The sequence below is a fragment of the Vollenhovia emeryi genome, unplaced genomic scaffold (assembly GCF_000949405.1).
Source record: "Vollenhovia emeryi isolate VEMERY1.0 unplaced genomic scaffold, V.emery_V1.0 DF939130.1, whole genome shotgun sequence".
NCBI lineage: Eukaryota > Metazoa > Arthropoda > Insecta > Hymenoptera > Formicidae > Vollenhovia > Vollenhovia emeryi.
In genome coordinates, this window is record NW_011967236.1 from 2,291,828 (window position 1) to 2,306,360 (window position 14,533).

At 37.7% G+C, this 14,533-nt stretch overlaps 2 protein-coding genes across 3 annotated transcripts in view; one reads left to right on the forward strand and one right to left on the reverse strand.

Moving 5' to 3' along the window:
* The window catches only part of LOC105568345, an 11,262-nt gene extending 2,159 nt beyond the window's left edge, over window positions 1–9,103 (reverse strand). The window contains exons 1-16 of the mRNA XM_012023946.1: window positions 8,887–9,103; window positions 8,550–8,749; window positions 7,439–7,606; window positions 7,185–7,357; window positions 6,884–6,973; window positions 6,504–6,728; window positions 6,265–6,418; window positions 6,041–6,156; window positions 5,848–5,967; window positions 5,538–5,703; window positions 5,276–5,430; window positions 4,980–5,208; window positions 2,814–4,852; window positions 1,684–2,704; window positions 874–1,015; window positions 511–810 (exon numbers count right to left, since the gene is read on the reverse strand). Of these exons, the coding sequence (XP_011879336.1) occupies window positions 2,513–2,704; window positions 2,814–4,852; window positions 4,980–5,208; window positions 5,276–5,430; window positions 5,538–5,703; window positions 5,848–5,967; window positions 6,041–6,156; window positions 6,265–6,418; window positions 6,504–6,728; window positions 6,884–6,973; window positions 7,185–7,357; window positions 7,439–7,606; window positions 8,550–8,749; window positions 8,887–8,897 (4,038 nt within the window). The 5' untranslated portion in view covers window positions 8,898–9,103 and the 3' untranslated portion in view covers window positions 511–810; window positions 874–1,015; window positions 1,684–2,512. The remainder of the gene's footprint in view (window positions 1–510; window positions 811–873; window positions 1,016–1,683; window positions 2,705–2,813; window positions 4,853–4,979; window positions 5,209–5,275; window positions 5,431–5,537; window positions 5,704–5,847; window positions 5,968–6,040; window positions 6,157–6,264; window positions 6,419–6,503; window positions 6,729–6,883; window positions 6,974–7,184; window positions 7,358–7,438; window positions 7,607–8,549; window positions 8,750–8,886) is intronic.
* Window positions 9,104–9,927: 824 nt separating this feature from the next.
* LOC105568346 (probable phenylalanine--tRNA ligase alpha subunit) lies at window positions 9,928–13,661 on the forward strand. Of its 2 annotated transcripts, none has more exons than XM_012023947.1 (8): window positions 9,928–10,180; window positions 10,359–10,699; window positions 11,090–11,311; window positions 11,416–11,531; window positions 11,604–11,788; window positions 11,884–12,245; window positions 12,316–12,417; window positions 12,854–13,661. In XM_012023947.1, the coding sequence occupies exons 1-8, from the start codon at window positions 10,040–10,042 to the stop codon at window positions 13,476–13,478; spliced, it is 2,094 nt and encodes a 697-aa protein (XP_011879337.1). In that variant the 5' UTR covers window positions 9,928–10,039; the 3' UTR covers window positions 13,479–13,661. The 2 variants fall into 2 exon arrangements, with proteins under 2 accessions (XP_011879337.1, XP_011879338.1); XM_012023948.1 differs by having other exon boundaries at window positions 9,930–10,180; window positions 12,316–12,435; window positions 12,854–12,932.
* The last annotated feature ends 872 nt before the right edge of the window (window positions 13,662–14,533 follow it).

The window sequence follows — 14,533 nt, forward strand, 5'->3', positions numbered from 1 at the left end:
TGCTGGGTAGAAGCTTACACATGCACACTTCATCCATTATTCATGCAAATAATCGCCATTATTTGCCTATTCGTGGTTGTACATATTAAAATTAAGAATTACTCCGTACACTTAGTAGAACATAAATACGTAAAAAATATTAAACTAAATCAATTAGCTGAGAGAGAGAGAGAACTTGCAGAATATAAATAAGATTATATATCGGCAATGATTATTGCAGTCATTGAATGAATTTTGGTAAAAAGAAAAAGCATCGACTCGAAGAGTTTATAATTAAAGAGAGTAACATGTGCTAACTTGTTCAGTCGGATACTAGGTAAATATTTATATTATTTTGGAAAAAATGTTGAAAGTACTCCTCTTTATGGTAACAATATTTAAAAAAATTTATAAATCGAGTTCTCGGCAATGTTCATATAATGGATAAGGATGGATGATAGTTGTACAAACATTGAAAGCGCTTCGAGATCTGGTGGAAAAGAAGAAATAAATACATGTATTCTGCCTTGCCTGGTTAACTCCTAGTAGAGAGCAGGCCGACGTGTGCGAACAAACCAAGCCGAATAAGGTTGTGCTGATAAAGATTGCCCCAAAGATTTGCAACAAATAGTTGCTAACCTGAGTGCCGTAAGACATCGCTTTGTATATATAAGGCTTCAAGATGGAGAAAAATGAATTGATTTTCTCCCAAGGCACTGTTGTAACCTGCGTGGGCAAATTATTGTTTTGCACAGGCACTGCGACTTCCAAGGCGGGCACATTCTTGTTCTGCACAGGAACTAATGGGGCTCCCGAGGTGGGTGTCACAATCTTAACATAAATCCGGATAGGTTGGGTGGTGATAAAGCAAGCGAATATTGTTGTTGAGTTTACCTGTTGTTGAGTTTGCGTTTTTGTGTGTTCTTGTTGTCTGGGGTACCTTTTAACATTTGGGACGGTTGATGCAAATCCGACAGCAATCAATCCTAAAAGAATCATTGCGCGATACATCTTTTCTCGCTTTGTAGAGTTGGACCTGCAAAAATTTTGTAAGAGCACTTCTGTTTAAATAGAAGAGAATTAACTACTTCACAGTCAATCAGTTATCGTTCAATATTTAAGTTGTAATTGTAACACAACATTTTTCTTTAACTCACAAATAAATTGCTTATCGCCAGTAATATAAAAGCAACGATATAGTTTTTCGAAACGACCTACACTGGCCAGTGTTTTTATTTAAAAAACAAACGACGTTTCGGTCCCGGATTTGGACCCTTCTCAAGTATTCTTTTTCACACAATTGCCATTGATATCATATCGCTCGTTTGGCCAATATCGTTATGACTGATGTCAGTTCGATCCGACATCTCGACGAACACACTCGACATTTTTACTCGTGTCACAAAATTAACAACGCAACCAAAATTGACTTTGCACTCCTCAATCAAGGAGTGCAATCAGTTTTTACCAATATCTTTCTAACATAACGATATTGGTCAAACGAGCGATATGATATCAATGGCAATTGTGCGAAAAAGAATACTTGAGAAGGGTCTAAATCCGGGACCGAAACGTTGTTGTTTTTTAAATAAAAACACTGGCCAGTGTAGGTTGTTTCGAGAAACTATATAATTGATTTTGCTTTAATTATTTTATTGTCAGCTGTTTTAGTTACTAATTCAATTTCTCTGGAACACTTCGTACCTCTAAAGTATTGCTTCTTCAACGATCTCGAGGTAATTTCACCCGGTAAGAAATGGTAACTAAAACAGAAGAGCTTGCGTTCCGTCTTTATATATACTTCTACAAATGTATCTTTACTGATAGGTTTGCTGTCCATTTGGTTTTACTCTTTCATATCTAAGATAGTGCGTTTTCTTCCAAACCTATAATAAACCTTAATGCCCGAATCTCCAGTTATCGGTATCTGCGCGCTGACAGTTTACGATAAAGATAGGACTTGCATTAAACGCATTGTTTTACATTGAATCAGCAGCATCATGAATGAACAAATTAGCAATATTTGAATAACTTTTACGTTACAATATCGTATAATTATTTTTTGCGCAACTTGCTTCCATTGAAATAAATGATATATTGATTACGGCAACTTTAACAGACATTATTGGTAGATCTATAAGTTAATCATAAATCAATACTCGAGTTTGAACGGATATAAGTTGTAAAGATGTATATCGCAAACGGAAAACGTGTGATGATAGTAAGTTAGATTTTTAATAAATGACGAAAAAGATATATTTTGAACGGAAAAAACGTGTTTCATGCGAGAGGAGGATACGGAGATACGCTGTCGTTCACAAATCATTGTGTTATATGATTGATATAAATCTTTACATAATTTTATTACAAAAACGTCGCTGTACAAAATACATATAAATCTTTAATAAGTATTCACATTCTTTTCTATTGGAAATGCGTTTCTGCACTCCATAACTAATCATAAACGCATCACAGCTTGATTCTATTTTTATTTAATCATAATCAGTCCTTCCTGCACTCGTACATATAGCTATTAGATTTCATCCTCGCTACTTACAGAATAATTTAAAATAATCCTTTTCATCTTTTTAGCGTTTTTCGTACCTTTGTTAGAACGGATACGTTTTCGTCTGTTTTGCTCTAATTTTCTTTCTAGTTTATCTAATAGCGAGTCGCTGTGAGCGAGTGTGCTTGACTCAGTGTCTCCATCAACGCAAAATGAATCCTAAAATCAAAATTAAATACATATAAGATATTTCGTTAATTTATCGTATACGTAAAAAACCGGTTCAAACACTTGTCTCAATTCCGAATAGATCCGATAATATACGTACGTTAACATACGAGTCTTGCATTCGTGGTGAAACCTGCGAGTAAATCTCTATATCAGGAGCGGGTGATCGCGGTGTCCTGAAATGAAATGCGCCTGGTCTCCTTATTGGGCTCTTGATAGTTTGCAGATAATGCGCATGCATGTCTTGATCTTGATGGTCTTGTGAATAGCTTATGAACTCTGCAAGATCCTCGTCGTCTGTAATAACAATTTCGTCCGAACTGACGTCAGACTCTACCTCCGCTTCATCATCTATAAATGCATTTCTGGCATTGTTATTACTTTTTCGCACGAATTCTTCGTCCGATGATGTGCTCTGCTCTGGTGTATCAGCGCGAGATTTTAAAAGACTTTTGTCTTTTTTGTTACTAACACATTTATCAGGTACTTTGAAGACACTCAAATCTATCGAATCTTGCTGGGCTTTGTTTCGTTTCAAAGATAATTTCGAACGAATTCTATGACTTTTCGGCGTTGACATACCACACGGTTTCAAATTTTTCGACGTATCTTTGAAATAAATATCTTTAGTTGTCAAGTTTTTCGATATATTATCAAAATATCCGTTTTTAATTTCTGAGTTTGTCGATGTACTGGGTATGCAACTAATATCGTCTTCTGAATTTTTTGATGAACTGCGAAAATAACAGCTTTCAAGCTCATTAAATTTTTTAGCGTTATCCTCCGTAATCATAAAGTCTTCGTCGGAATCATCTAGGAAATCATTGAAGTTTTGTTTAACAGTATTTGTTTTAACAGCAGAATTGCAATGCATATTTGCTAACGTGACGTTATCTGTCCTCGAATTTGTCTCATTTTCCCCAATTTTAATTTCACCTCTAATATCGACTGAAATCGAGCCTGCGCTATCTTCTTTTTTGCTTATTTTCCTTGACGTTTCTAAGTTTTGTTTCGCACGTGTTATCTCGCCAATAGCTTGAGTGACGGACAACAAACTCTCTTCTGCTTTGGAATTACGTGTTGACTTATTTTTATTAGAGTCGCACTTGACAAATTCGCTTATATCATCGTCACTATTAAAGTCAATATCTTGTATTTCGTTTAGCAAACTTACAAATTTATTCACTTGATGAGGTTTGGTGAGTTTCATAGTTGCTGGCAGATTCTGATTAGTTCCAGCAACATTATCTTTGTTTTGTAAAAGCGAGGTGCCGATGTTAGTCTCATGCATCACATTGCTTTCTCCTGAATTTTTAGTAAGAACGTTTGCCGGATTTGGAGATTCGATATTCCGCAATGGCGTATCATCCTTATCTTCTAAATCGTCTTCAACTGAACTAAATGACTCATTTAATATGTTTTCAAATATGGTGGGTTCCAAATCTTCTAGCTTACTGGTTGATAGTTCGGTTTCCGTGCCAGTTATTTTGTTATCCTCTCTCATGCCAGACGTAGAAGCTTCATTCGTGTTACTTAACTCCATATCTATAATTCTTTGACTTAGATACAAGAATGCTGTGTCGTCCGAATCAGAACTCTCATCAAGTAGATCTTCGAATTTTATTTCATTATTATCAACATTCCTCTCGTTTCGCACAGTGCACCAAAAGTTATCGTTATCAGAATTAATAATATCATCAGTCTCATGAATATCCTCATCCTCATTGTTTTTACATTGCATCGATAAATTTTCTTCGTAGTCTTTACATTGCGTTAAATAATCTTCCGTTAAAAAAGATATAGAATTAATAACTTCTATATCGGGTACTACAAAATTGAATAAATCTTTAACTGGTTTTGGCGCGGGAATGTAAGTTGTATCCATTTCAGGCACAGCTTCAGAAGACATTTCTTCCTCCGACTTCTTTACTGCGCATAAAGTCAAGAATTCGATCCCCGCGTCATCATCAGTTAACAATTTGACATTATCAGGATTTATCGTATTATGCTTATTATCATTTTGCGTTGTTAACTGAGTAAGAATATTGTATGTTTTATCCTGGTTCTGTTCGTTACATTTGCTATCAGTAAGAAACTTCTTTATCAATGTTTGACCTGTATTTTCCTTTTTAGGTAAGGCTGTAAAACAAGTACATATCTTTTAAGAAATGTAACAGAAAATTAATCTACTATTTTAACAAATAAAACGTAGCTAATAAGAAAAGGAGAATCAAAAGAAAATTATTAAATTACTCGTAATACTCACTTTCTTTCATATTACATGCTTCATTCTTTTTATTGACATTCTTCCTCTTTCTTTTATCTTTTATACTTGGCACTTTTGGTAGTACTGTAATATGTATCTTATGACATTCCGGATTACATTGTGTTGGTATCATTCTAGGATTATTGTTATACAAGGAGGAAGATATGTTGCTCGTGTTTAATATTTTATTGTTCAGGGAGTCCCTTCTGGAAAGCGTAGACTTCAAATTCTGCAAAGTATTTCAGTTGAAGTGCATATATAAAAGATTGCATAAAAGATGTAAAGTCTTTAGTTACCTCGTGTTCCTTCCCATCCGTAACAAGAACAATTATACGGCCATCTCGTTTGCGTCCTGTTCTGCCCATTCTTTGAACCAACCTTATCGGGGAATGCTGCGATACATCGAAACATATTATCAGATCTACTTCCCCAACGTCCAATCCTTCTTCACCTACATATCGCATATTATCGAAGAATTAATATATCTCAAGAAACAGATACAATTTAAAGACTAAAATTCGGCATAGTATATGATTAATATCGCTGTTTTTCACGCACCTATACTCGTTGAAATCAACACATTGACACGATTGCTTCGAAAATCATCCAATGCTTTTATTTGTTGCTTCTGCTTCTGACCAGCTTGGCCAACAAACATCTGTGGCCTAATTATTGGTTTCGATTGCAAGAGTAAAATATATACTTCATTGACTATATCTCTGTACTGAAGATTCATGAAGTAATATATTAAATTTTCTAAACATGAATATTAAGTACACTTTTCTATGTTATAATTTCAAAAAGTTTCAAATGAATAGCATAAATTATATATATTTGTATAAACAGACTGAAAGATTACTATACATACCTCGACGAAAACTATAGCTCTTGTATCCTTTTGATCGCCACTGTTGGTATTAAAATGATGTTCAAGCAACTCTTTTAATTTATAAAATTTATTATGTCCAAATACCATGTTCGCCGGTATCTGCAACAATTATATCCACATATAATTATATTTGATTAAGTAACTTTTTAGTTTATTATATAGTTCTGCAAACCTCAGACACATCTCCATTGGGATATAATTTTGGAAACGGCCCGAGATAAGCTTCTATGTCCTGTAGTAAATCTCGTAACAGATCTTCATTATGTATCCAAAACTTATCAGAATGATCTAAAAATATTTTCTTTAAAAAACTTTGCTTCCGCAGATAAATATCTCAAGAAATTATGGCGTGTTTCGTAACATTAACTATAGTTTATAAATTACAAGTGTGCATACTTTCAAAAAATTTGCAGAAGGCACGCAATCCATGCCTGATCATAAGTTCATAAGCGTGATACATAGATAACAATATGTTCAATGTCTTCATAATTTGCCCATAATTTCCAGATTTATCCGTTTTTGTCTTAAATTCCTTCAATAAATAGAATACCTAGAGACGAGCACAGCAAACATTTAAAATTATGTATCAGTAGATTACAAAATATGTACAGAATTAATTTATAAAATTTAATTACCCTTCCTTTAGATATATTTGCAGTATGACCTTGTAGTACATTACACTGCATAAGAAATCTAACGTGGCGATCCATGACAGTGATGTATTTCTCTTTGAACGTGGCTAATTCGTCGCTAAGAGGCACCAAAATAATATCTACTTTCCTTTTATTAACATATGGCAGTATGTCGATTGAGTTTTCATCTCTCAATTCCAAATGGGAGATGTTTAACTTCTGTATTACCTACGGGCAACGAAAGATCCATTAGAATACTAAAACTTCTCTTAATTTCCAATAAAATTAATATTTACATATAGCCGATTCTTGGCTATGTATTGCTAAGGTGAATACAGATATTATTATTATACATATCTACGTATAGCATTAAGTTTACTCACTTCATGAACATTATCTAATTTATTTCCAGGCGTAGCGGATAGCGCCAATATCCTAAAGTACTGATTTTGAGTGAACAATATTCTGATACACTAAAAGTTGCAAATTATCTCATTAGTTTGTTGTAACGTAATAATTTTATGGTCGTGGTTAAGCAGCTTCAAATGTCTCAAAGTGTTTCTCTTCACCATCTTCTCTCAAAGAAAGGAGACGAAGAATATACTTCTCAAGTTCAAACGTTTGCATACTTTGAAACGTTTGAAGCGACAGCTTGACCGCAGCCTATATCTCGCGTCTCTTTACCTCACAATACGAGTGTTTGCCCAAGGCCTTGTGAGCTTCATCCACGACGACGCACTTGATCAAACAACTCGGCACTGATGATTTTTCGAGATCATTATGAAATACTTGAGGAGTGGCAAATATTATCCTCTTCTTGTGCCAGGCTTTTTCCCGATTCTTCTGGATCACCGCACCTGGATTGGAACATATTTTTTATCACGCTTGACAACACGTGTACTTCAGAGATCAATTGGCTGTTAGACGAATGTTAAAACCTGTCAGTTCTATCATATCCTCGCTCGGTATCCCCATCACTTCGTAACATGCATTGATCTGTTGGGCAACCAGAGGCTTTGTAGGCGCTAAAAATACAATCTTCCCGTACGGATACCACCTCCAGAAATTGTACATAACAACGGCGGCGATGAAGGTCTTTCCCAAACCTGTTGCAAAATTGAAAACAGTTAGTGTTAAAGTATTTAAGTGTACGTCTGATAGATTATGTTATGGTGTAGTTGTGACTTTTGACTAACAACTCATTGCAGACCGGGGCCTAACAACAACGCTTAAAATACCCTCCCAGGGACAATAGATGGATAAAAGTTTGCTGGAAGGAAAAACAAGAGGAAGGATGGACTGATTTGTATGGTAGGGAGAGGGAGGCTTATTATAATAGAAATGGATGGGGTATTATTGCAGTAGATAACATGCCGAAGGAGGAAAGGAATGTGATAAAAGATTTAAAAATAGAGAAGGAGACACAAAGGCAATGGGAAGAAGGTAGGATTAGGGAAGCGAAATATAATAAGAGATATAGAGATTTAAGCAATGCGGAGGGGAGGCCGAGATACTTAGAGTTTAGGAATATAGATATGATGGGAAAAGGTAAGGAAATTAGAGCGCTGATAAGATTAAGATACGGAAACATGGAGGAAGATAAGAAATACTGGTTGGAAGAAGAAAATAAAAGAAGAATGTGTATATTTTGTAAGGAGGGTAAAGATAATATACAGCACTATTTAAAGGATTGTAAAACGACGAAAGACTGGTTTTTAGAGTTAGGTAATAGTATGGAAAAGAAGTTGGAAAGATTATATAACGATGTAATAGATGAAGATAAAGGAAAGATATTATGTAAATTATGGAAGGAAAAAGAAAGGCAAAAAAGATGAGCTAGTCATTGTAGAAATAAGAAATTAGAAGTAAGAAATAAGAAGGAAAAGAGTTTAGGGGTAGAGATTAGAGAGAGTATGAATGAGAGTATGGATGAATGAGTGGTTAAGGAACTTTTGTAAACCAAGTCCCACTTTCTGGCTGTATGCTAAAGGTAATAAAGCATATGTATATATAAAAAATACCCTCCCAGAAAACATCTCTTTCTTTTACCGGTGGGTAAGCAGACCAGGGTATTGCGATACAAGGCAGACTTGACTATGTTATACTGGTACTGGCGGATCGGGTAATTTTCCGGGTATCTCCATGTGTTTCCAGCCACGAGATCGAACCCCCTGGTCTCCGGCTGGTGCGAAAATTGCTGGTGAACACTCTGCGATTCCATCTCCGCGGGATCTCGTTCGATCTGCGCACTTTACGGATAAGGCCGATAGCTCGGCGATCACTTTTCAACATAATCGACATTAATTCGAGGAGACGCATGCTCATACAAGGAAAACGGGACAACGCTCATACGAGTTCGTCGGCGACTCGTGATTCACGTGGATACCTTTGCGACATACTCGACGCAGCGATTAATGAAATTTGTCTTGAAAGTGGCGTATTGCACAATCTTGAAGCGTATCCTTCACAACTCTATTCATTCCTTACGAATAATTAAAAAAAAAAAAAACACGAATGCAAATACGGAGCAACGTGCATATATGATTGTTTTTATAAACACGGCTTGTTGACGAGCTGGAGTCTCGACCATAGACGTATAATATGTAGATTGCGCGTTTGGCTGAAGTAGAGTCCTACTCCTGTTGAAATTATATTTGCCTCGAGTTTTATCTTGCAATATACATATTCAGAGCTGTACTTGAGATAATATTGTTCCAGGATATATAACATATGTATGTATGTATTTCGCTGTTAGAAAAAAGTATATCATTGCTCATTTTACATAAAAAAATTGTAAGTTTATAAATAACGATTCGTTTGTTTCAATTGAAAAGTTTAACATATTACAATTTTTTACAACTACGTACGTTATAAGAAATAAAATTGTCTCAAGAGTACATCATTTTTTCGACATTGTATTTATTACTATTTCAAATGTCTCCAGTAGGTCACACCAATATGGCGCTTGCTGTTTCTCGGTTCTGTCTACAATGGTCGTAGTCGTAAGAATAATCGACTGCGATTGGTCAATTCTTATGCGTCTGACTGAATTGACCAATCGCAGTCGATTATTCTTACGACTACGACCATTGGCCGCGTTCAGCAGACACAACTGTTGAGTGAGCGCTCAGTATGATTGGCTGTGTTCTGCCGAAGTTAGCTAAGAATAAGCGCTTTATGCTGATTGGATAGATCTAGAAGAATAGCTCTATTTCAGCACAGATCTGAAAGTATAATCCAATGAACGCAAAGCGCTTAGCAAGCGCAAACTTCTGCTGGACACAGGCATTAGTTAACACTTTTAGATCCTTAATATGATTGGCTGGATCTAAAAGTATTAACCAATCATACTGAGCGCTCACTCAACAGTTGTGTCTGCTGAACGCGGCATTGTAGACAGAACCGAGAATCATTGTAGCGGAGGCTTTAAGCCTCCGAGTTTCATACCACGTGGTTTTGGTGCCGGTTGTGACAAATTAATACAAATTAGTACGTCACGATTTAGCTCCGCGTGCACGCTGGCTGGCTGTCGGTGCAAGATGGCAAGGCAATTGACGGACCGGATTTTAGAGTATCTCGCCGCGCATGGCGAAACGACCTCGTTGGATTTGGCGGACGAGTTTCAGGAGGACCATCAGAGGATCGTGGGCGCGATCAAGAGCCTCGAGACGGTCGACGACGTGAGTTTGCCTCAACAATGGAGACCCTTATGCCGCGCCGTTTCAATTCATATGTCAGTTGTTTCCGCACCTGCGGCTAAATTAACGTGAGACACGCTGATCAGTCACACTCGTCGAGATATATCTTCACCTGGAGACCTTGCTCTCAATTAAACGCTCCACCTTAACCTATTTCCAGTTAATCGCGGCGAAACCGATTTCCAAGAAGAGATGGGAGCTTACCGACGAGGGGAAGTACGTTATAGAACGCGGCAGCCACGAGGCGGTCGTCTACAACGCCGTTCCCGACGACGGGATACCTCAGGCGAAGCTCGTCAAGTCCAGCCCCTACGCCAAAGTGGGCTTTTCCAAGGCGATGGTCGCTGGGTGGATCGAGCTCGACAAGAGCGGAGACGTCCCTATGGTAAGAAAGAAGGTACCGTCCATTGAAGACGTCACGCGGACACACCTGAAGAATCTCACGAGTGTCCCGGAAAACGTTAAGGCAGAGTACAAGAAGAGGAAGCTTTTGCAAGAGGTGTAAGTGACATAAGATAAGACTGACCCTGGTTTTCAGCGTCGTTAAACTTGGAGCTTTAGTTTAATTTATCCTTTGTCTCCTTCTAACTGTCCCCTGGAAAAGAGACAAACTAGGATCAGAGTTAAAAGACATTGAAGCCAGGATGATATGTGTAAAGGAGAATGTAAAATTATCTACCCTTTTCTTACAGTAAAACCAACGGCACACGATACTATTTTTCCTACTGGATTGTTGACGAGAGCCAGTCAGGATTTAGCCTTAAGTCACCTGATCTAACACTCTGCATCCTTATTGGTTCACGTAGGCAATCTAACAGGAAAAATAGTATTGCGTGCCATTGGCTTTAGTCGTTAACTTACATTTTCAACTTTCACTTCTTGCGACGACAGGGTGATTAAAAGTATGCATCTCGAGAAGGGGCCAAACTTTTCCACAAAAGTAGACAAGCTGGAAGCAGACCTGACGTCGGATCTGCTGGTAAGTGGCGCGTGGAAGGACAAGAAGTTCAAACCGTACAACTTTGAGGCTCTAGGCGCGTCGCTTCAAATCGGCCACTTACATCCATTGTTAAAAGTTCGCCAAGAATTCAGGAAGATCTTCGTGGAGATGGGGTAAGTGACGTCGCCCTTCCGTCGCAGGATTCGTATTAAGAGTCTAGATTTTAGCGCTAAACAGAACTAGTCATTGTAACGTCGCAAAAATGACTCTATTTCAGATTTACGGAAATGCCGACGAATAATTACGTGGAAAGTTCTTTCTGGAATTTCGACGCTCTCTTCCAGCCGCAGCAACATCCTGCTCGTGATGCGCACGACACCTTCTTCATCTCTGGTACCCCAGCATAGACCGACATATAAAGTAACGCTCGAGAGGCGCGGATAAAAAATCAGTTTTGTCTTTTAGAACCACGTACTAGCACCAAGTTCCCCATGGAGTATCTCGAAAAAGTGAAGACCGTTCACAGCAAAGGAGCGTACGGATCTCAGGGTTACAGGTACGACTGGAAGTTGGAGGAGGCACAGAAAAACTTGCTGCGCACTCATACGACGTCCAACAGCGCGCGGATGTTGTATAAACTCATGCAGGAGGTACGCGGTCGAGTGATAAAATGTAGCAAGTTGATCTTCTCCAGAGACACTGAAAAATGAAAAATGTGAAAAAAATGATGAAAAATGTTTTGCAGGGAGAGTTTAAGCCGGTCAAGTACTTCAGTATTGATAAAGTATTCCGCAATGAGACTCTAGATGCGACGCATCTTGCCGAGTTTCATCAAGTCGAAGGTGTCATTGCCGATTACAACCTTACGCTGGGCAATCTCATCGGTGTTTTATACGAATTCTTCAGCAAGCTGGGCATCACTCAGCTTCAGTTCAAACCTGCGTATAATCCGTACACCGAGCCGAGCATGGAAATATTCTGTTTCCATAATGGTCTGAACAAGTGGATAGAGATTGGCAACAGCGGTATGTTCAGGCCTGAAATGATATTGCCGATGAATCTGCCGCCTGATGTAAATGTCATTGCATGGGGCTTGTCGTTAGAAAGGTATGAAGACACGTATGACGCCGCAATTAAATAATACAAAGACGTAACGGCGCTTTACTTCTTTATTTAGACCAACAATGATTAAATACGGCTTGAACAATATACGGGATCTGGTTGGGCCAAAGGTGGACATGGAAATGGTTCATAATAATCCTCTATGTCGATTAGAGAAGTAAATATCATTGTTAAGGTATTTATGTTAGAGTATATTTTCGTAGAAGTAAAAAAATAGAGCAAGATTATTAATTGCGAGAAACAAGATCTCTGAACAATCTTGCGTGTAAATCCTGTCACTCCTAGTAGGAGCTACTAGGAAAAGGATTCCTACGGGGAGCATAGGGCCTCGTAGAGGTTTAAATAAGCAGAATTTCTTAAGGTGGATTGATCAATCACCGTGCTTGATTGTTGAGTGTTAAACTTCTCTGTATTTCTAAATAGAACGAGATTACCTCTTCCTTCCAAGAGGTGGAAGTTGAAAACAATTTCTGGTCGAATTTGAACTCTGCTTATCAAAGCAGCGCACAACTCTGAGCCACGACCTAAATAATCCTAATTTAATGATACATTTATTTATATATCATTAAGTGATTATTATTTGTTGTTTGCAGAACTAGTCGAATGACTCGCTTACAATGGAAAACTCAACACCAGGAAGAAAAGACGGAACACCCTTCAGAAAAGTCAAAATTTGTTAAGCAGCAGCTTGTTATCTTTTGCGATCCACGGCATCCAATTAATTTCATCAGACATCTCTTGTATTTCCTATCGCCGTGCCTGCGTCTTTCTACATCAACGTACGTTCATTCTACGGTGACAAACGCATTGCCTAAAGAGCTCGCTACCCACGGCCTGTTCCAATTTCCGCCCCGTCCCGATAAGAATGCAAAACTGGACATATCTTTAACTTTGATTTGGAAGCCAATTGGACTCGATCCCATTATGGTGTTGCCGGGAATGCACAAGATTTTGGGGGTAATAAATATAGCACGGTATCTGAACCGCCTGGTCGAACAGGTCGACGCGAACATATTGAAGTACGAAACAAACGGCCCGCTTTACGCGAGTAAAATAGATTTTTACTTGGATGAGATACATCGTTTTATACACGGCACGAACCCTGACGAGCCGCTGAGAATACGCTGCGAGCAACGTTACGTTATGGGAGAGTATATCTCGATAATTGACATTTTCATTAAATCTCAGAGTAAATTTCCCGTTGAGCTACTTTATTAAATCTTATTTATTTTGTAAATAACAATAAACTAATATTTAAATGGAACTTTGTATGTATCTTGTTACGTATACATTATAAATTTTTGTAGCTCGTTTGTAATACAAATTGCGAGAAGGTCGAGAAAATGGAAGTGGACAAACCCATGACGTCAATAAAAGACAATTTTATACAATTGAAAATTATATAATGGTGATATACGTTGTATGTAATTTTATATAGCTCAACGTGTGCAATGGTTACGCATCATTTTACGATTAGAGAAATTGCTGCGCGTGCCGACACGTGACGTATCTGCTGATTCAGCTCGCGTGCAACCGGTGCAACGCGAGAGAGCACGTCGAGCGGAAATCGCGGGCCGTGCGATTCGAGACGTCGGTGGAGGGAAGAATAACTGGAGCAATTTCCCCTCGGTCTGTCTAAGCAGACGTAAGGGGGGGAACAGTAAGCGCCACATTGGCGTGGCTTACTGGAGCGCGACATTTGAAATAGTAATAAATACAATGGCGAAAAAGTGATGTACTCTTGAGAGAATTTTATTTCTTATAATGTACGTAGTTGTAGAAAACTGTAATATGTTAAACTTTTCCATTGAAACAAATGAATCGTAATTTATATACTTGAAATTTTTTAAATGTAACGTAAGCAATGATATACTCTTTCTTTTTTAACAGCGAAATGTATACATATACATATGTATATTCTGAAATAATATCATCTCAAGTACAGCTCTGAAGATGTATTGTATATTGCAAGATAAAACTCGAGACAAATATAATCAATATAATGGATACACAGAGAACATGTATGTCTAAAAGACATCTTGTTACCTTTGAAATCAAGTGAAAATCTACAACCAGGTACATACTTACGCATGGCATGTAATTTTTCTCATTCTTCCTGATTTACTATCTGGTGGTTCTTTCTTTATTAATGCTGCTTTTGCAACCTATTGCACAACGCATTGGCATTTTCCACTATTTGATTAATACACAACATACAACAATGTTGTGTATTAATCAAACAATGTACAGCAATGACTATGATTGGTCAATTC